Here is a 19,716-nt window from a genome sequence, read left to right as displayed (position 1 = left end):
CCCCCCCCCCCCCCCCCATTACTTTCATTGCTGTTTTGATAATGTGAAATGTGTCTCCCGTGGTGACGTGATGACAATGTGTGTTTGTAGTGCTTTCAGATGAGCCCACCAGCTTCACCATCACCGTGACATCAGATACAGCGGAGAATGGGGAAAGTGAGTTTCTGTAAAATGCCCCCCACAGCACACATTGTGTGTAGCCAGACAGCGAGGTGTAGCAGTGTGTGATAGTATGAGCGTGCTTTTCTTCCAGCAGCAGTGGAAGCAACATTAAAGTTCACGTATGTGGAGAAATACCCGGACGTGGCTCCGCTGTGGGAGATCCACTCCCAGGAGAACCTGGAGGACAGTGACGCCGAAGACATCCTCACCTTACTGCAGCAGCAGGTCCGTCCAGATGATGGGTTTTATTGGTCCCCGGTCCTGATCCTCTGTCCACATACACGCAGATAGTCCTGATGTCATGTTGGCCAATCAGTATCTCCTGATGTGTCTGTCATGTGTGTTTACTCTGCAGGCAGACGAAAACCTGGGCATGGTGATGATCTTCACCCTGGTGACGGCCGTCCAGGAGAAACTCAACGAAATGGTGGATGTGAAGACAAACAGACGAGAGGAGGAGGCGCGGCGGAAAGAGGCCGAGGCAGAGGAAGCAGAGAAGGTAGGGGCAGGAATACTGAAATTAAACTATATTTATCCTAATATCAGTGATGTTTATCATGGCCAAATGTTTACTAAAGCTGGTTTTGTGGAACAGAGACTTTCCTGTGAGCTCTGAAGTTCTCATCTCCAGGTTCAGGACAGTGTCTGGGGGTTTAGTTTACTGTTAGGTTAAGGAGGAACGAATGTGGTCACTGGTCACAGTATATGTGTGTGTGTCTGTTTGTGTGTGTGTGTGTGTGTGTGTGACAGGTGTTGTTTCAAGGCACAGTGGTAACCATTGAGAACTTCCTGGCGTGGAAAGCCAAGTTTGAGCTGGAGATGGCCGAGCTGAGGAGGAAGCGGCAGAAAGAAGAGGAGCAGGCAGGGAAACCCAAACTCACCGGTAAACTGCCAGAGACCCCAGCTCATTCCAGCCCCTCACACTGGATTACATAAACTAATGGAAGTGTAACGTGTCCCTCACCAGGTAAACAGCTGTTTGAGACCGACCACAACCTGGACACATCTGACATCCAGTTCCTTGAAGACAGTGAGTGATTGAACACATCATGTTATTATCAAAGCTTTTTTGGTACTAACTGTGAAAACATTAAGGCTTTAACGTGTAACTTTTTAATATTAATGAATGTCTGTTAACCGTAAACTACGCACTACAGCTTTAAGGGTTTTTGTGGGAATAGAAATAATTAGTTTAATTCAGGATTTTTACAATTTGAAGACATTTTAACATTCACATGAATTCTAGATTAGAAAATTAGATTTTTATTCTGACCAATAGGCCCTGGGTCTGGCCCTCATTACCCATCATTACCCAGTAACCGCCAAGCAGGCAGTGCAGTCCCAGTTCACCCGTCTAGGAGGCATCCTCCTGCGGGCAGCTGCAGACCTGTACCGCTCCCACAGCCATGATGTCACGTGCATTGTCGTGGACACATGTGGACACATGCGGACACTTTACTGGAAGCACTTGCGTGTCTGTGCAATGGAGACAAGTCGGCAGCTGATTTAACCCTCCAGTCTCCATCCGTAACGTAGCTCTCTGCTGTGAACACCATCCACCAGAGACACAAACAAGTTTACAAGCGTTTAAAAGATAGATTGTCTTTAACAATGAACAAAACCTATTATTCTTAACAGAGCAGTAATCGGTCAATCATGAACTGAAAGGTGAACTTTTCTGAGGTCCTGAGCAATGGTCAAAGCGGTTTTAAAGACTTCTCTAAAACGGAATCAGTCTTGTTTGGTCCAACAGGTTTGAGAATGCAGTGCAGACTGCACTGTGGGAGATTTGGGGTGCTGTTGAGCATTTTAAGAATATCAAGCTCATAACTTGAGTTCAGAGTGGAGGTTGGTCTGTTTTTATTCTAACACACACCTGCTTTCTTGCTCTGCAGCTGGAAACAACGTTGAAGTGGATGAGTCCCTGTTCCAGGACATCGAGGACTTGGACTTGGACGAGGACGACCCTGACTTTGACCCTTTAGAGATGGGGAGTGATGAGGACTAATGCAGGACTGCTGGAGACGGACAGCAGACACAGTTCCTTTTCAAAGACTCTGACAGTAGTTCAGCCACCTGTGTTCATTTCTCTGCCAGAACCATTAAAGTGACCCAACAAACGTGTGCCTTGGCTCTGGTGCTGTTTGACATGCAGGACATCCAGGGACGGGCCACAAGACTTCACTGCCATTAAAGCAGCTAAGCCCCAACATAGAAATATACTTTAGTAAAAGTACTGCACTTAAACTTTGAATTATTTAGGTCAAAGTAAGCAAACTATAGAAAACTTACTATTCCTGACTTTGAACATGAAAAGCACTCACGGAGTTTCAGTTGGGGCTTTATCACTGATACGGTTCCTACACTGTTCAGATGCCACATTCTATAGACTGATAGACTACATTCATATTCACTTCAAATACATTTTATTTATCCCCTGGGGGAAATTTAAAAGCACAACGAGTAGTTTTGATAAACAAGTTAGTAAGTCAGTTCAGTGCAGTTTAAAGAACTTTAGACCAAACACTGATGATCTGTTTTGATTTCTACAATACATATCTGTCCAATCTGAGGACTATGGTAACCTGGTCCTCAGGTCTCTGCAGGGTCAATCCAGACAGCTAGCTAGACTATCTGTCCAATCTGAGGACTATGGTTACCTGGTCCTCAGATCTCTGCAGGGTAAATCCATTCTAACAAGTCAGTCATCACACTCAACAATGAAAGACAGCACTTGATAATAAATTCCCATCAGTGTTTTATATTTCAACACAAACACATAAGAGGTTCCTGAATAAAACAGTCTGATTCAAAAGATACATAACCTCCATCTGGCAACGTGATCATAAAACGAGAAGAACCCGAGGGAGCCATGAAGTCTGTGTGAGAGATCCCATATTAGACAGTTCATCATCACAGATTACAGATGGGGACAAAGTCAACAAGTGGGAAACAACTCGTGCTTGGTGATCACTTTAATTTAATATTGATCATTTGAACAGGGTACCAGTTAAGATGCAGTCTGATCTGTATTTCTTTAAAATGAACTTCATAATAAAACGTCCTTTTCTGCAGCTAGGGGTCTCTCAATGGAAAAGACATTTTGATGTTGTGAAGTTGTTTAACAACCATCATTGCAGAGGAGAATGTCATTCTTAAATATGCCATCTTTTAAATCAATGGTGTGTAACTGCAGCTAGGATGGTTCCATCTGTCTGCCTACAGACTTACTGCAGCAGCCGAAGAACATCCAACATTTAACTACAGTCAGACGCACAGCGGAACGGGAAAACTGCTTGATGGATGAACAGAAAGCTTACTTTAGTAATAGTTGGAAGTGAAGATTGATTTAAAGGGGGGGAAATAAAGAAAGATCCCTGAGGGACTAGCTGAAGCTGGACCTTCTCTGCAGACTGATGCTGCAGTAAGAGACCACAGGGCTCAGTACACTGACATCACAACAGATCCATATAGACTATGTCCTACTATGTCAAAATGACTGCATGTCTTGTCCTCAGTGAGGCTTTGCATAGCTTTTCAAGTGTTCAAGCAGTGGCTGAAGCAAGGATCCAGTGGGCTAGATGAGCAAGAAGGAAAGAGAAGTGGGCGGGAACAATGTTTCTCTGTAGCACGGTGTTCATGAAGCTGCAGCGGTGACTGTCTTCGTCTTTGTGTTGCCATGAGACCAACAGCTGATCACTCAATGTCCCTGATGTCCCAGATGAAATGCAGGGGAATGTCCCCCATCTCTCTGTGGAAGAGCTCGTCAAACCTCTCGTTCTGGGCCACGGTGAAGTGAGTCTTCCAGTCCCCGATGGTGCCTAGAGTTCACAGTGAGCATCACAGGAGAGGTCAGGTGTCATTTTACTTCAGCCCGTCTCGTCCCCATCGGATCACTGACTCCCTATATAGTTTATACAGTGTACAGTGCATGAGTTCTGTTAATGAAGGCATTTTGTACACGGCTCTATACTGCCCACTTGTGGCGTTTTTACAGAAAAAAAGAACCCGCAGAGACTGAATGTAGCATATAATAATAATAATAATGACATGAGATTATAACCAAGATGGTGTAGTTCTAGCAACTTGTTTTAAGAAACCTTTTTTTTCAATACATGTGCAGGATGTCAGTCTGTCAGAAAACTTATTATTATACATTATACATTATACATCCAGAGTGGATCCAGAGTCCTTTAAATGACCTCGCCCGTCCATCCATCTGGGATTTTCTTTCCTTTTAAGTTCCAGCCAGATTACTAAGGTCTGCCAGTGCTTTCCTTTTCAGAAGACATTTAAGCCCTACCTTTTAAAAAAGGAGTAGTTATGTCTATGTGTTAATCATTGGTCAGATATATTTTGTAACCCTGGTGTTTAATGTGTTCTCCCTCACCTTTCCTCATGAAGGCCCCCTGCTGGTGGCTGAGCAGCTCCCCCGACACCTGCTCGTAGTTGGCCTGAGGGATCTTCTTCATGTTGCTGAAGGTGCTGTGTTCCACCACGCTGGCCAGCTGCTCAGCACTCAGCTCGGTGCCCAGGAACACACAGATCCTCTCCACTGCCGACGGCAGGTCCTGGACAAAGACACCCAGACCGATATACACAACGTACGACACCACAGCTTATGGACATGGAGGGATGGAAATGATTTCAGCTCCTACTTGAATCATTTCTTCATAAGTGATGAACAGCATGTTCATATCATCCTTGTGTGAGTACCAAGTCTTAATGTGCTCAAACCAGCTGCACCCAAACACTGCAATGAATAATGCACAACGTTACCACCACACTGCAGACACATTGATCACGAGCTGCTCTGCTGACAAAACGCCACGAGCAACAGACAACACACAGCAACACACAGAACACAACTCACCGTCTCCTCTCAGGAATTTCTCAAAGAAGTCATCAAAATCCTTCGGAGTTTCCAACATGTTTGCGAGCTTGTGGAAGTAGAAGTAAGACACAAGGACATCTTTGGGATTTCTTGCCACGTAGATCACCTAAAAGAGGCAGAGTGTGGGTATCACCAGTTTAGGACTCGTCCTGTCTGGGACTGACTTCTTCCATTTTAAAGCTGTAGGCACATGACAAGATCCAAATCTACAGTATCGGTCTGTAACTGTACTGTGTGATCATGCCAAAACCCTCCCGGGGCCTGAAATCGGCCTCTCATTGTTAATTGGAGGATTTGGGCATGTACCGTTTTGTGCAGCTACAGGGCAGAAAGTCACATGACGAACAAGAGCAAACATCTGAGCCTAGCAGGACGAGGAGAGAGCGCTCCAGGACCAGCGTCCCCCTACCAGAGACAGTCCAAGGAGCAGAGGTGTCCATCATTCTGCTGTGGATGTTAACAGCCCGCTTCAGATCACAGGGTTTGGGGGTCACACTTTGCCCTGACAGTATGCTAGCTAATAAAATAAGGAGCATAAACACATTGTCAAATCTAATCAAAAGAAAGGGTTTTGTAATTAGTGCAGCTATGTTACTTTATATAAAAAACGGCCACATTATGGAGTAGAAGCATCAACATTAAGTGAAGCAGAACTCTCGACTGTTCTTTTATGTCGGGCTTAATGCCCAGCGAGGTGGCCATTATCTCCCTGCACCCAATCACGATTGAGCATTCATAGCCATACAAACAGGATATCGGGTTTCAATCCCTTGAGTGTCCGTTCTTAATGGAAAGATTAGTTTTTCTTCTTGAAAAGAATGTGCAATATTTAAAATGCAATAAAAGGAAAATGACAGCATTTGTTATCAAAATGAAACTGCCACTGAGCCATGAAGCGGACCCGCCATCAGACCATCAAGTCCACGTGTGTGGAACTTGTTGTCTCAGCCTCTTGTTAGGGTACGTTGTGACGTTGATAACACCGTTGCTTGCATTAATGATTCATCTGGACCACACCGGCTGTAAATGAAGCCCTGGGTTACAAATTCCACAAGTGAAATGAAAACGAGTTCCACAAATCATCTTTTTCACTGTCCCGAGAGCATCAAACCCACTTTAGACTGCTGAAGCCTTGATTAGAACGAGGACCACTTCCACTGGACTGCTTTAGAAAGGGAACTCTGTGGCCAGTATGGACAGGGGGTCCGGTCTACTGCAGTACTATTCCTGAACAGAACCCAGGACATGTTCTCTGGCTTTATAGTTTCCGTAGTATTCCCATGTGGCCCCTTTGGCAGATAAACACTGTGTGAACTGTCCTCGGGCGGGCAGACAGTAACAACAACAGATTTCAAGACCAGTCAAGCCGTTTCTCCAGGATTCCTGCGCTGCCTGTTGCGTAACAGCAGACAGCCGAGCCTCCTTCGAGGCGTCGTTAGACCCAACCGCTTCATAAACAATCATCTTCTACCTTGTTTTCATCAAATCATAGTATTCAGAAATGATGTTGTTTGAAGAATATGTTTAGGACATGTCCTCTCTAACTGGGACGTTTTAGAAAGAACATGTTTAGGACATGTCCTCTCTAACTGGGACGTTTTAGAAAGAACATGTTTAGGACATGTCCTCTCTAACTGGGACGTTTTATAAAGAATACGTTTAGGACGTGTCCTCTCTAACTGGGACGTTTTATAAAGAATACGTTTAGGATGTGTCCTCTCTAACTGGAACGTTTTATAGAGAATATGTTTAGGACATGTCCTCTGTAACTGGGACGTTTTATAAAGAATACGTTTAGGACATGTCCTCTCTAACTGGGACGTTTTATAAAGAATATGTTTAGGACATGTCCTCTCTAACTGGGACGTTTTATAAAGAATATATTTAGGACATGTCCTCTCTAACTGGGACGTTTTATAAAGAATATGTTTAGGACATGTCCTCTCTAACTGGGACGTTTTATAAAGAATACGTTTAGGACATGTCCTCTCTAACTGGGACGTTTTATAAAGAATATGTTTAGGACGTGTCCTCTAACTGGGACGTTTAAGAAAGAATATGTTTAGGACATGTCCTCTCTAACTGGGACGTTTTATAAAGAATATGTTTAGGACATGTCCTCTCTAACTGGGACGTTTTATAAAGAATATATTTAGGACATGTGCTCTCTAACTGGGACGTTTTATAATGAATATGTTTAGGACGTGTCCTCTAACTGGGACGTTTAAGAAAGAATATGTTTAGGACATGTCCTCTCTAACTGGGATGTTTTATAAAGAATATGTTTAGGACATGTCCTCTCTAACTGGGACGTTTTATAAAGAATATGTTTAGGACATGTCCTCTCTAACTGGGACGTTTTATAAAGAATATGTTTAGGACATGTCCTCTCTAACTGGAACGTTTTAGAAAGAATATGTTTAGGACGTGTCCTCTAACTGGGACGTTTAAGAAAGAATATGTTTAGGACATGTCCTCTCTAACTGGGACGTTTTATAAAGAATATGTTTAGGACATGTCCTCTCTAACTGGGACGTTTTATAAAGAATATGTTTAGGACATGTTCTCTGTAACTGGGACGTTTTAAAAAGAATATGTTTAGGACATGTGCTCTCTAACTGGGACGTTTAAGAAAGAATATGTTTAGGACATGTCCTCTCTAACTGGGACGTTTTATAAAGAATATGTTTAGGACATGTCCTCTCTAACTGGGACGTTTTATAATGAATATGTTTAGGACATGTCCTCTCTAACTGGGATGTTTTATAAAGAATACGTTTAGGACATGTCCTCTCTAACTGGGACGTTTAAGAAAGAATATGTTTAGGACGTGTCCTCTCTAACTGGGACGTTTAAGAAAGAATATGTTTAGGACGCGTCCTCTAACTGGGACGTTTAAGAAAGAATATGTTTAGGACATGTCCTCTCTAACTGGGATGTTTTATAAAGAATACGTTTAGGACATGTCCTCTCTAACTGGAACGTTTTAGAAAGAATATGTTTAGGACGTGTCCTCTAACTGGGACGTTCTGGGACAGACGTCCACACAGAGATCCTCTAGTAAGAGATAATGAGGTGTAACCGTGTATTAGCTGATTTTAACGTAAACATTATTATTCCTTCCAGAGACTATTCAGCGGTGCCCACGACTGTTCTGATTGGTTTAAAGAAATGCAAACAAGCCAGAATGTTTTCCTCCTATCCCAGAATGCATCTGTGGTGTAGCGCTGTGGAGACAGAGCTGGACATGAGGGACTAAACTAAATATAACTGGTCTTGTGGACACAAACAGCTGGAGCTGCTGTGTAAACAGAGGATGATGATGATGATGATGATGATGATGATGATGATGAAGGAAATAAGAAGCAGAGAACAGGTTAGTCTCACAGACTGGGCTAGGGTTCAGAGTGTGGGGGGGGGGGGCTGACCTTGCCCTTCTTCTGGCTCAGAGCAGCGGGCATTAGGTGGAACTGCAGATGGGTGACCCTCAGCCGGGGGGGCGGCGCCGTGATGAACGCCTGTCTGCTGCCAATCAGCTCGATCCAGGGGACCAGGTCCGCGTTGCTGTAGCTGTTGAGCTGGCGGATGGCTGCCAGGTCTCCCTTTGCCTGGAGGAGCAGCAGGATCTGCTGCATCCAGATGGTGCCTGTGAGACAGAGAGTCCCGGTCAGCCTCACCTGCTCTGTGCCCCCCTGGCCTCATTCCTCTCTCACTGTTTTCACCCTTGTCATCTGATACCCGACTCTGCTCAAATCCATTTGCAAAACACAAAACAGCAGGGCGTTCACGTGCTAACCCCTGACCTGAGGCGGCCCACCCCCGCAGCACAACAGGCTCCGTCTTTAGTTCCCTCTCACCTGATTTGGGGTATGTGACGACAAACACGTCTGAGTCTCTGATCTCCAGGTTGTAAATCTGGTCCACATCGTCTGGATCGTGAGTCCCGCTGATCAGCGTGAAGCCTCTGTGGGGCACCAGTCTATGCTCACGTGTCTTGACATCATTTTGGTCCATGGTAGCTAAAGCAGAAGCAAATCAAAGACAGCAGTAGTTTCCATTAAAGGCTCCATACATATTTTAATAACACATTTACAATAGTCTCACTTCATCTGCCATCATGCACCAGCAGACCTCCCCAACTGTGCCCAAAACTCCTCAACAGTTGGCTGCTACTCCCAGATGTGGAGGAAGTACTCACATGCGTTGTTAATGCAGTAAAAGTAGAAATACTACAGTGTAAACACAAGTTAAAGTCCTGCATTCATAATCCCACTCAAAAGTAAAAAAAGTATCAGCATCATAACAAAAGTCAGGTACAAATAGTAAAAGTCCTCATTCTGCAGAATAATGTGTCCACTTGGTATGATGTCTGATGTTGCAGTTCATAGTACTGACTTTATATTCTACTGAGTATTTTAATCTAGAACAACAGATCATCATTTATTAGCCGATTAGAACTACGTCTGTCAGATTAATGTGGTGCAATAAAAAAATCAACAATACGTCCCTCTGAGCTCTAGAGCAAAAGTAGAAAGGAACAGAACATGACCTGCTACAGTAGTAGTAGAAGGCTAGTAGTCGTAGTAGTAGTATATGTACAGCCCGTCGAGTCCCGAGCGTGCCTACCTGCTGCGCGCTCTCCTGTCCGCTGTGCTCTCTCTCCGTCCATCACGCACGCCTCGATCACGCACGTCGCTCTTAGAAACCGACTGCTCGTGTCTCTTCACACACCAACCGACTGCTCGTGTCTCTTCACACACCGTGCTATAAACTGCGGCCGCCCGGCGGTCCCTCCTCTTCGGCCGGCCGCGCGCTGCTCGACGCCCCGCGGACAGAAGCAGCTCCGAGAACAGGCGAAGAGCTTCCCTCCCTCCCTCCCTCCTCTCAGCTCACCTCAGCTCACCTCCTTACACATCACCCAGCGATGACAGGCTGCGGGGGGGGGGGGGAGTCTATCTAAAATCAGACACAGATTCCATCAGCTATACTGTTAAAATATTCCTAGTTGTAATTGTGGGTTATTTCTAATGTGATAGTTATTAAGTGGGACTATCACATTCTTGATTTATTAAATTAGTTTGATCTTGTGTATGGGATATGTATGTGTGTAAGTTTGTGTGGGTATGTGGGCATGGAGAAGTGTATGGCATATTGATGTGATTTTACATATATATTCTTGTAATGGTCTGTCTGTGATGTTGTGTGTCTAGTGTGGACCCCAGGAAGAGGCCTCAGCTGACGGCGATCCTTTTAATAAACCAAATTATCATCAGGGTTATTCTCTCAGAAATGGCAAAGATAACCCTGTGTCCAGGAAACTGGCCTGAGCTCACTTAGTGGAATCCTTCTGAAGGAAAGCGAACAACTGAGCAAGGTTCAAACCCATCTGGACCGGGTCTCTCTGCAGCTGGACGGGGACTGTGAGGAAACAAGTATTCATGTCTGGTCCAAGTACAGATTGTGGAATACACGTCCACAAAGCTTCCATCCTACGGTCCGATTCACAGCTGGGATCGTGGGCCCAGTCTTCAGGACTAACATCACTCCTCCACGGGTCGCTCCAGGACTTCTGTGTGATATCACTGGGAGCTGATTAATGGTCAACCTGGTGTTGTGATTTTAACGGACTACAAGATTACTCCAGTGATCCTCCAGTCCACCCACCTAATCACAACTAACAGTCTCAATGAGCAGATGAAGATGAAGACAGACATACCAGAATTCTTTTAAATCATCACTAAAACAGTCCTAATTGTATTTGTGAGAGTTTTGCTAGAAATGAACCTTGGTGGTAACATACATATGTTGACGGGAGCAGACCATCACATGCTCACTTTAGAAAATTAATCACATGACATTTGATCCTCTGCACCTTGCCCCCCTGGAGGTTAATGTTTTATATTTTTTATGATGGGAATGGAGGCGGTTGCTCATCCTCTATAAAACACATCAGAAAAAACGCTCTCACCATGCCCGCCATCGTAAACCACTTCTGGAATCACATAGCACTTGTTGTAAACGTGTGATTGTCTGCATGTGGCCACACAGGGTTGTATAAGGACAGGCTCCATTTCCTCTCACACATTAACTGGGAATATTCATGGAGGAAACACTTTATTAAAAACATAAATAGGGATACATTACAACTTTCATTAGCAAATGAATACATTAAATACTTGCTGAAGTATGTTTACAGTAAAAAAGGAAAGAAGAAATAAAGACGTTCCTGATCACGGGATCCTTTCAGCACGTAATGTCCTCGAGTTTAAGATGCTGATCTGGACACACAAAACACAGAGTACTGCTGTTACAGCGCACGCACACAAACGTACACACACACACACACACACACACACACACACACACGTACATACACACACACGCGTACACACGTACATTAACACACGCGTACACACGCTCACACACACCCCCACACACACCCCCACACACACAAACGTACATACACACACACGCGTACACACGCTCACACACGCACCCACACACAAACGTACACACACACACACACACACACACACAAACGTACATACACAAATACGCGTACACACGCTCACACACCCACACACACACACACGTACACACACACACAAACACGCGTACACAGGCACACACACACACCCACACACACAAACCTACACACACACACACACACACACACACACACACAGACACACACACACAAACGTACACACACGTACACGTAGACACAGACACAGACACACACACACACACGGCTGACCTGTTTCTCCTCAGCAGACAGCGGGCCCTGCACCGCCACCACCTGGTACTGTTTGTGCTTCAGGCTGCTGGGGAACTTGCGGACGTGGCGGACGGCGTGGGAGACGCTGTCCCTACTCAGCAGCTTCCTGGTGTCTGACGCCGAGGTGCCAGGGTCCAGAATCAGAAGGCACAGGCTCCCGTTTTTCTTCTGCTCCAGGCCCACGATGGAGCGGCTGTGACCTGCAGAAGGACACAAGCCCCCCCACCTAAAGCTTAACATCCCATCACAACTGGACAGCTCTGGTACCTGTTTTCACCTGGCAGCACAGTGTGTCTTCACTTGGGATCAGATCTCACTTCCCCGCTCTATATGCAAAGACACATGTGTGTTGGTAATACCAGCTGTTACTTTCACATAAATAAAGTAAAAAAAGAAAAAGCGCTGGCTGCGTGCCGACATTAGGAGATGTACTGATGGGTGGCAGGACCTGTGCAGGACAGAAAGATGTGTTCTCAGTATGTTTGGATCTTCTAACTGAATCTCTGTGGTTTGAAGTTTAGTTTATGTACGCACGTCTTTATATTACATTTCCAGTTCACTAGGAGCTGTTACTGCTGATGAAGAACCAATATTTCTTGATTTGGCTTCTTTATAATAAAAGCATTTAATTAAACTAACAGGGTGCTTTTATTGAGAAGAACTTATAGGAAATGAAAACGTTTCACACTGGCTGCAAAGACCACTCTGTTCACCGTCTTATTGTCCCACAGTAGAGTAAGCAGGACAGAGGACACATTCCTGTTCAAGCTACTATAAGAATATGGACACATGTGTCTCAGACCACCTTTGAATCTGGTTTTTGTGATCAGATCTCAATGCAATCTCAGAGCTGTCCACTTGACCCGATCCCTCCAGACGGATGGTAACGCCAGGTGGACACGGGGTCCATCATGCTGTATTTCTCCCAGCTGAATGTCATCACAACAGTCTCACCTGGGGCTGATGAGCCCTTTGTTTTAGAACAGAGGCCTTTCAGCTGCTGGCTGACATTAAAACCATAGATTTAAATCACTGCTGTTGCAATGCTGGACTGGATCTAACCTGGGCGCCCCCAACTATTCCCAAACACTAGCAGTACATGTAAAATGTCTATTTCAAAGTGCACAAGGGCAACAAAAGAATCTGTCAAATCTTTTCCAGAGCATAAACAATAGGGCTGCCACTAACAATTATTTCATAATCAATTCATCTGTCGGTTTGTTGTCTTGATTAATCAAATCTAATGCCAGAAAATAGTGAAAAATGTAAATCTACTTTCTCAAAGTCCAAGGTGATGTCTTTAAATGTCTCGTTTTCTCAACCCAAAAATAAAAGACATTCTGTGTAATATATTAAAAAAGAAAAAAGAAAAAATCAAGAAAATTACCGATTAACTGATTATCAAAATGGATGGAGGTTATTTTTAGTCGACAAACGGATGTAGCTCTAGGAAACAATATCAGAAGTGGATCGCTGTTGCTGTGTACCTTGGTGTTGCAGGTACAGCGGGGGCATGGAGGTGTGCACGAGTCGGGGGGGCAGTCTGCAGCTCCTGTTGGACTGCTGGAAGTACTGCTTGACCCACTCAAAGAGTCGCGGGTGGGTGTCGCCGGGGCCGCTCGGCTGATGGAAGTCCATGATGCGAGCACTGAGAACACACGGTACACGACATCAGCCACACAGCTGCACGAAGACTAATGGGACCAGAATGAGATCCTGGAGCGGCGACTGAATGTCCGGAAAGAAAATCGTGTGACCAATATTTATGTTGAGTGTGTTGAAGATAAGATAAACCTTTATGTCTCCTACAGGAAAATTTGTCTTGGGTAGTCGAGAGAACAAAAAATGGCCACCCATCGCACATAAACTTAAGCATAATATCTCATCTACATTATCCTTATTCCAAAAACCTTACAAGGTTTGGGGTTGTGTGCTTTAACACGTGAATAAGAAACTAATCCGAGTGTAGTGCTTGCCTGATTCCCAGTGAGGTGAGGAGGGCGTAGACCTCGGTGGCTCCGATCCAGGCTCGTGTCCCCTGCAGACGCTGGTTGAAGTGGGACGCTCCATTTGGATCCAAGCCCTCTTTCCAAGCGTCCTCGATCATACGCTGCAGCCCAGGGATGCTGGGCACCGCCTTCTCTGGAGCAGAACGAGAACTGTTAACTGTTGGAGCCCAGGTAGCTCAGTTGGTAGAGTGGGCGCCCATATATAGAGGATTCGACTTAGGCCCTGCGGCCCATCCCCCTTTATATCCCCTTACATGTCTTCAGCTGTCCAGTCAATAAAGGCCCAATAATTTGTCAACTATATGTCAAGTAATAGAATGTAATATATATAATAATAGAATGTAAACTACACCTTTCTGTTATTATACTGTACACGGCTCAGGGGCCAACTGTGGCTGACATTCCAGTTTGGCTACAGCTTCACTTGAGAGACAATCCTACAGAAGGACAGATACTAATCTGTCAATCTGACAACAGTGCAGAACGAGGACAAGACATGATGTGCTTTGAGTGGAAGACACTCCCCACGCTTTAACCACGGCAGCATACCCAAAGGAGGGTGTGTTCACATCATCATCCCAATGTAGAGAATGACACTCAAAACCGATCTCTATCTTTCTCTCTCTCTCTCTCTCTCTCTCTCCAATCTGCAGATTAAAATGAATTGAAGACTCTTTTTGGATAAACTCAGCAACGCATCTGACTTTCCTCTCTAAAGCAACAGTGGCCAAGGCTCATGCTCATGGGTAATATAATATTTAGAGCCATCTGCCAAAATAATGGAAAATACATGTTTCGTGTTTCTATGTTGACGGACATTAAGGATATCATTGAATACATTTACATCAACGCTGGTTTCAAACATACATATTCAAACTACCATCAATATTAGTGCTGCAACTAATGATTATTCTATAGTTGATTTATCTGTGGATCATGTTCTGGAAGAATGGACTAGTTATCTGGTCTCTAAAATGTCAGAAAATGGTGAAACATGTACGAAGGTTCAGTTGAAAACCCAAAAATACCATCTAAAATCTCTCTCTCTCTCTCTCTATATGTGTATATATGTGTATATATATACACTTAGGTGTGACCTTTTGCACACTTTTAAGTGTAAGGGTCACACATTCTGCGACAGTGGATCATGTCTGATCATGTCTTTAGCTGTGGCCATCTGCGTGATTACATAATGGTGGAAATCCCCTGGTTTCCATAAGGGAGGGTTTTAGCAATGACTAGGACTATAAATATGAGTTGATGTGGACTCTTTTGCGTGGCTTCTTTTCTCTCTCCACCCTGCTCTTCTCACCCACTTACTGTTTTTTCTGTTCTCTGATTTTTGATCATTTTTGCTTTTAGGGCAAGAAAGGAAAAGATTACTACTGTAATTTGTATTTGCTTTTGATTCTACCCTAAAGAATAAAACTACCTGAGCTTGTTGTGAGCTAGGGGACCAAATAATTGTATTCCTTGATTTTAGTCATGTAATTGCTCTCTCTCACACCTCGGCCGTCCGAGGGCAGAGGATTCCCTCCCGTGAGGGTAGTTAAGACTCCTCTTTAACCGCCCGGGCGAGAAGGAGGGGGCTCAGGGGACTCTGGGAGGAACGGTTCCTGACCGTGAGTACTAAAGAAAAATCATTGGTTGTATAGATCCCTTTGGGCAGTGCTTAAAATATACACGAGGACAAGAACCCGTCAGTTGGGGACGCCTGGGGTAAAATCCGAAAAAGACTCTTGCCTTGCCTCCGGTTTCCCCGATCCGGGCGGGGGCCCCTTAATTTAGTAAAGGTGTGTGTGTCTCTAGTGAAAAGAAATAAAACAAATTAATTCTAAAATGTTAAATTAGCGAATCACTGTGTCTGGATCAAGAATCTGGCATTTAGGGAAGTATCAAAGTAACTCCTTTTAGTATAGACCTAACCATCCGCCCGCAGATAGTAAGGGGTGTTAACATAAATCACATTTAACAAGCTGACATCACACACGGTTGACTGTTTTTCATTAAGTAAATGACTTAAACCGAGTAATTGATTATCAAAATAGTTAGAGATTCATTTAATAGATAACTAGTCAATTTATCTGTGCTAGTCTAATAAATTCCCAGATGTATCTCTTACCTTTTAAAGCTTATATTATATATAGACCTTTATTTCTTTTATATTTCAGAAAGAAGCCTCTGTTTTTTCTGACCTGCTCCTGTTTTCATTTGCAAACTCAAGCCTTCCTCCACGTTGACCTCCATACAGTCAGTCTAATCACACCATGACAGACTCACTGAGAACTCTGCGAATACACATGCTACTTTCAATTTCCACAAAACAAAAGACCGAACAGTGCTGACTAAGGGTGTGACGAGATCTCGTTTTAAGGGATCTCGCGAGATTAAAACGTGACGAGATTACTCGTCGAGGTGAAAAGTTGTCTCGTGAGGCGATGTGATGTCAGCGTGATGGAGCGTGAAATTACTATTAAAGATCCCCATGCCACTTTTAAATCATTTGTGTGGCAACATTTTGGTTTCGTGTGAAATTGTACAGGGCAGAAGCCAGTTGGTAGAGTTTATACAAAACATTTTGCAGTGTTTGTACGTCCTTTACTGCATATAATTCATTAAAAAATCTCGTCTCGTTCTCGTGAACCCAACCTTGTGATGTGTCTCGTCGAGTAAGCGTCTCGTCCCACCCCTAGTGCTGACTGATACCACGCTGAGTGATTGAGCACCTTGTAAAAGGGCAGCAAATGCATCGATTGTGTGCAGCGAGGAGAGCAGCATCTGGAGGTTTCTGTATCCGCAGCCCCAGCCTTTATCCCCCGCAGAGGAGCAGTAGTGGTCTGTGTCCGCACTCAGCCACACATGGACACTGTCTCTGCACTCAGTCTGGTAGTACTCATACAGCGCTCGGAGCACACCTACACAGAGGAAAGCAGGTCAGCTCAGCACATTCCTGCAGTGTTAGTGGGACACACACACGGACACACACACACACACGGACACACACACACACACACACACACGGACACACACACACACACACGGACACACACACACACACACACACACACAGTGACCACATTCGTTCCTCCTTAACCTAACAGTAAACTAAACCCCCAGACACTGTCCTGAACCTGGAGATGAGAACTTCAGAGCTCACAGGAAAGTCTCTGTTCCACAAAACCAGCTTTAGTAAACATTTGGCCATGATAAACATCACTGTAATTAAGTGTAAATATAACAATGCAAAGGGTGGCTACTTTGAAGAAACTAGAGTATAAGACATGTTTTAAGTTATTTCACACTTTTTTCTTAAGTACATAATTCCACGTATTCATTCATAGTTTTGATGCCCTCAGTGAGAATCTACAATGTAAATAGTCATAAAGATAAAGGAAATGCACTGAATGAGAAGGGGGGTCCAAATGTTTGGCCTGTACTGTACATAGATTTATTTCAGTATTCCTGCTCCCACCTAAAAACTAGATGGTGAAATATCAAGAATCGTTGTGTATAATCTATACATTGATTATATCTATAATCTATAAGCAGTCATCTATAACCATGGTTATAGATGACTGCATGTCAACAAGTTTGAGTGTGAATTTCCCCTCGTCAATGGAAGGGACCACTTTCTTTCCTCTTGCGGATAGGTCCCCTTCTATTGCAACAGTGAACGGGTCTCTGGCAAAAACGGCCACCTCTGTGGGAAGAACAAGTCCATCCAGTCGTCTTTTTCAGGCTTGCAATGAAATCTGTCATCACATCCGGGATTTGTGATGGGGATGAGATGCATGTGCGGAGTATCCGAACTGTGCTCAAATCAGTTTCGAAAAGGTCCAGTTTAACTTGGAATGCGCGCATCTGTTCCACAAGGTCAATGACAGTTTTGTCTCTGCCTTGTAGTCCCAAATTGAGATCATTCAAGTGTTTGAATGTGTCGCTCAGAAAGCAGACATTGGCCATGAAGTTGTCGTCCAGTATGCGACTCAAGTGCGTTTCTGCCTTTTTTTGCTTGCTGCTGCTGCGGAGGAAAGTTATAATCTCCTCTCTGAGAGCACAGAAAGGCTCCAGTGCTTTCCGTTTGGACAGCCACCTCACGTCATTGTGCAAAAGCAGGTCGTTGTGCTCAGCAGACATTTCTGACAGCAGCATGCAGAATAAGGTGTTGGAGGCTTGATGTGGAGCAAATAAAATTAATTGTGGCCATCATGCTGTCCATTGTCATTTTGAGCGGTCCGCTTAGTTTTGCGCACGACACCGCCTGATGCACAATGCAGTGTAAGGAGATCAGCTGGGGAGCAACAGCGGACCAACGTGCTGCCAAACCATTCACTTTCCCTGTCATGGATGGAGCCCCATCAGTCACAAGCATGCACACACGCTTCATTTCACGCTTCAACTCTACGACTGTTGGAAGTGTCTGACAGGGGAATGTTTTTTATAGCAGATGCCACGCTTTTTTAAATTTTATCATTATTTATCACCTCATCCACGACGGCCAGCATACAGTCCTTTACGGTTTCAGAGTCTGTGAATAGCCTTTTCTTTTTTGCCATTATCCAGGACACATGAAGAGATGCTGCAATAGCTCTCTCTTGGGCTGTGAATGACCTCACCATGGTAGTACTGCTCCGGTTGTAAGATGCAAATAAACTCTGTACTTTTGCAGACCTCTCTTGAGATCCCTCAGGGAAATTGGTGCGGAAAGTCAGGTGTTTTTTAACGTGGTGCCTCCGCAGATTGTAATCTTTAAGCACTGCAACGCATTCATTACAAATTATACACATTGGTTTGGTGTTTGGATGTGGCGGTAAAATAAACAAGTATTTGTCAGTCCAGCCAGGGTTAAACTGACGGTTTTCATGATCAATTTTACGTTTCAGTGTTGAGAAAGACATTGTGATAGTAGGCAAATCTAGGCTACTGACTGCACAGCACGCTCTGCATTGTTTTCATCTTGCTATTTTGGCGGGACCACGGGCCGGGCCCTTGGCGGTTGCTTCCGGGCCGCATGTGGCCCGCGGGCCGCCGAATGAATAGCCATGCCTGTCCTTTACCACAATAGATCTTTGAATATTGGATTGATTTTTAGGAGATGTTACATCATAATTATGAGAGGCTAGGGCATAATAGCAAGAAGACATAATTAGCAGGTAGTGGTATGTCAGACACATGGAGTGTGCTGTGCACAGAGAAGACATGCCGAGCCACTGACTGGTGTGTTGGCGACAAAACGAGAGCTCAAGACCTTTACACTACAAGTGTTAGAAACTAGAAATGTTAAATGAGTGCTTACAAAAGTGACAGGTAGTACACACTAGAGTTAAGGAAGCTATTTTTTTTTGTTCATAAAAACTTTTATAGGAGTATTCTATGTGACATGATAACAAGTATAAGTGCTGAGATCACAAATGGGGCTCCATAAACACTGGGTCATCTATCTTGCCTATTGATGACAGTAATAACGCGCACACACACACACACACGCACACGCACACGCACACACACACGCACACGCACACACACGCACGCACACACACACGCGGTTGATGACTAAGGAGATTAACTAAAGGAACAGTTTGTGAAAGCGGAGGAATGCTGAAGAACTGGACCAGGATAAAGAGAGATGTGGTATGTAAGGGCGAATACTGACAATACAAGCCACTCAGTGTGTTTCCATGCACAGCAGTAACCTGGTCTTAAGTGAATTACCAGGTTCTGCCAGTCTCGGCCTGAAGTTAACTTTATAAATCCACCTGCCAGTCACTTTTAAACAGGCATTTTTATTTGTTTTATCATTACAAGGTAAAAAACAGGAATTGCTGCGTCTCTATGGTCCTATCCTGGGGAATGGGGGGGGGGGGGGGGGGGGG

The 19,716-nt window shown here is 44.4% G+C and overlaps 3 protein-coding genes across 6 annotated transcripts in view; 1 reads left to right on the top strand and 2 right to left on the bottom strand.

The window, feature by feature from the left end:
• The window catches only part of rwdd1 (RWD domain containing 1), a 3,901-nt gene extending 1,406 nt beyond the window's left edge, over nt 1–2,495 (top strand). Inside the window, exons 2-7 of one of the 2 annotated variants that reach the window (XM_034874978.1) lie at nt 91–156; nt 254–387; nt 518–661; nt 913–1,045; nt 1,130–1,192; nt 2,058–2,495. In XM_034874978.1, coding sequence (XP_034730869.1) covers nt 91–156; nt 254–387; nt 518–661; nt 913–1,045; nt 1,130–1,192; nt 2,058–2,170 — 653 coding nt within the window. In that variant the 3' untranslated portion in view covers nt 2,171–2,495. The remainder of the gene's footprint in view (nt 1–90; nt 157–253; nt 388–517; nt 662–912; nt 1,046–1,129; nt 1,193–2,057) is intronic. The other variant, XM_034874979.1, reaches the window with a different exon arrangement.
• Nucleotides 2,496–3,780: 1,285 nt separating this feature from the next.
• LOC117946328 (amine sulfotransferase-like) lies at nt 3,781–9,914 on the bottom strand. 2 transcript variants are annotated; one of them, XM_034874396.1, is made up of 7 exons: nt 9,683–9,912; nt 8,914–9,075; nt 8,485–8,702; nt 5,036–5,162; nt 4,821–4,915; nt 4,553–4,733; nt 3,781–3,983 (listed from the first exon to the last, which is right to left on the bottom strand). In XM_034874396.1, the coding sequence occupies exons 1-7, from the start codon at nt 9,723–9,725 to the stop codon at nt 3,859–3,861; spliced, it is 951 nt and encodes a 316-aa protein (XP_034730287.1). In that variant the 5' UTR covers nt 9,726–9,912; the 3' UTR covers nt 3,781–3,858. The 2 variants fall into 2 exon arrangements, with proteins under 2 accessions (XP_034730287.1, XP_034730288.1); XM_034874397.1 differs by lacking the exons at nt 4,821–4,915; nt 5,036–5,162 and having other exon boundaries at nt 9,683–9,914.
• Nucleotides 9,915–11,155: 1,241 nt separating this feature from the next.
• The window catches only part of zufsp (zinc finger containing ubiquitin peptidase 1), a 13,266-nt gene continuing 4,705 nt past the window's right edge, over nt 11,156–19,716 (bottom strand). For both annotated transcript variants that reach the window (XM_034874392.1, XM_034874393.1), the window contains exons 8-12: nt 16,570–16,758; nt 13,811–13,976; nt 13,322–13,482; nt 11,814–12,034; nt 11,156–11,334 (exon numbers count right to left, since the gene is read on the bottom strand). In XM_034874392.1, coding sequence (XP_034730283.1) covers nt 11,287–11,334; nt 11,814–12,034; nt 13,322–13,482; nt 13,811–13,976; nt 16,570–16,758 — 785 coding nt within the window. In that variant the 3' untranslated portion in view covers nt 11,156–11,286. The remainder of the gene's footprint in view (nt 11,335–11,813; nt 12,035–13,321; nt 13,483–13,810; nt 13,977–16,569; nt 16,759–19,716) is intronic.

Source organism: Etheostoma cragini, chromosome 6, assembly GCF_013103735.1.
Source record: "Etheostoma cragini isolate CJK2018 chromosome 6, CSU_Ecrag_1.0, whole genome shotgun sequence".
Classification (NCBI taxonomy): domain Eukaryota; kingdom Metazoa; phylum Chordata; class Actinopteri; order Perciformes; family Percidae; genus Etheostoma; species Etheostoma cragini.
Note: the sequence above shows the minus strand (reverse complement) of the source record. Positions and strands in the feature narration are given on the sequence as shown.

What these genes read in the sequence shown, in the direction of transcription:
- LOC117946328 (XM_034874396.1), bottom strand. Translation starts at nt 9,725, where the DNA reads ATGGACGGAGAGAGAGCACAGCGGACAGGAGAGCGCGCAGCAG. An exon ending in TGAGCCAGAAGAAGGGCAAG is followed by an intron (nt 5,163 to 8,484) that starts GTCAGCCCCCCC and finishes TGCCTCTTTTAG; the next exon opens with GTGATCTACGTGGCAAGAAA. An exon ending in GAAATTCCTGAGAGGAGACG is followed by an intron (nt 4,916 to 5,035) that starts GTGAGTTGTGTT and finishes TATTCATTGCAG; the next exon opens with TGTTTGGGTGCAGCTGGTTT.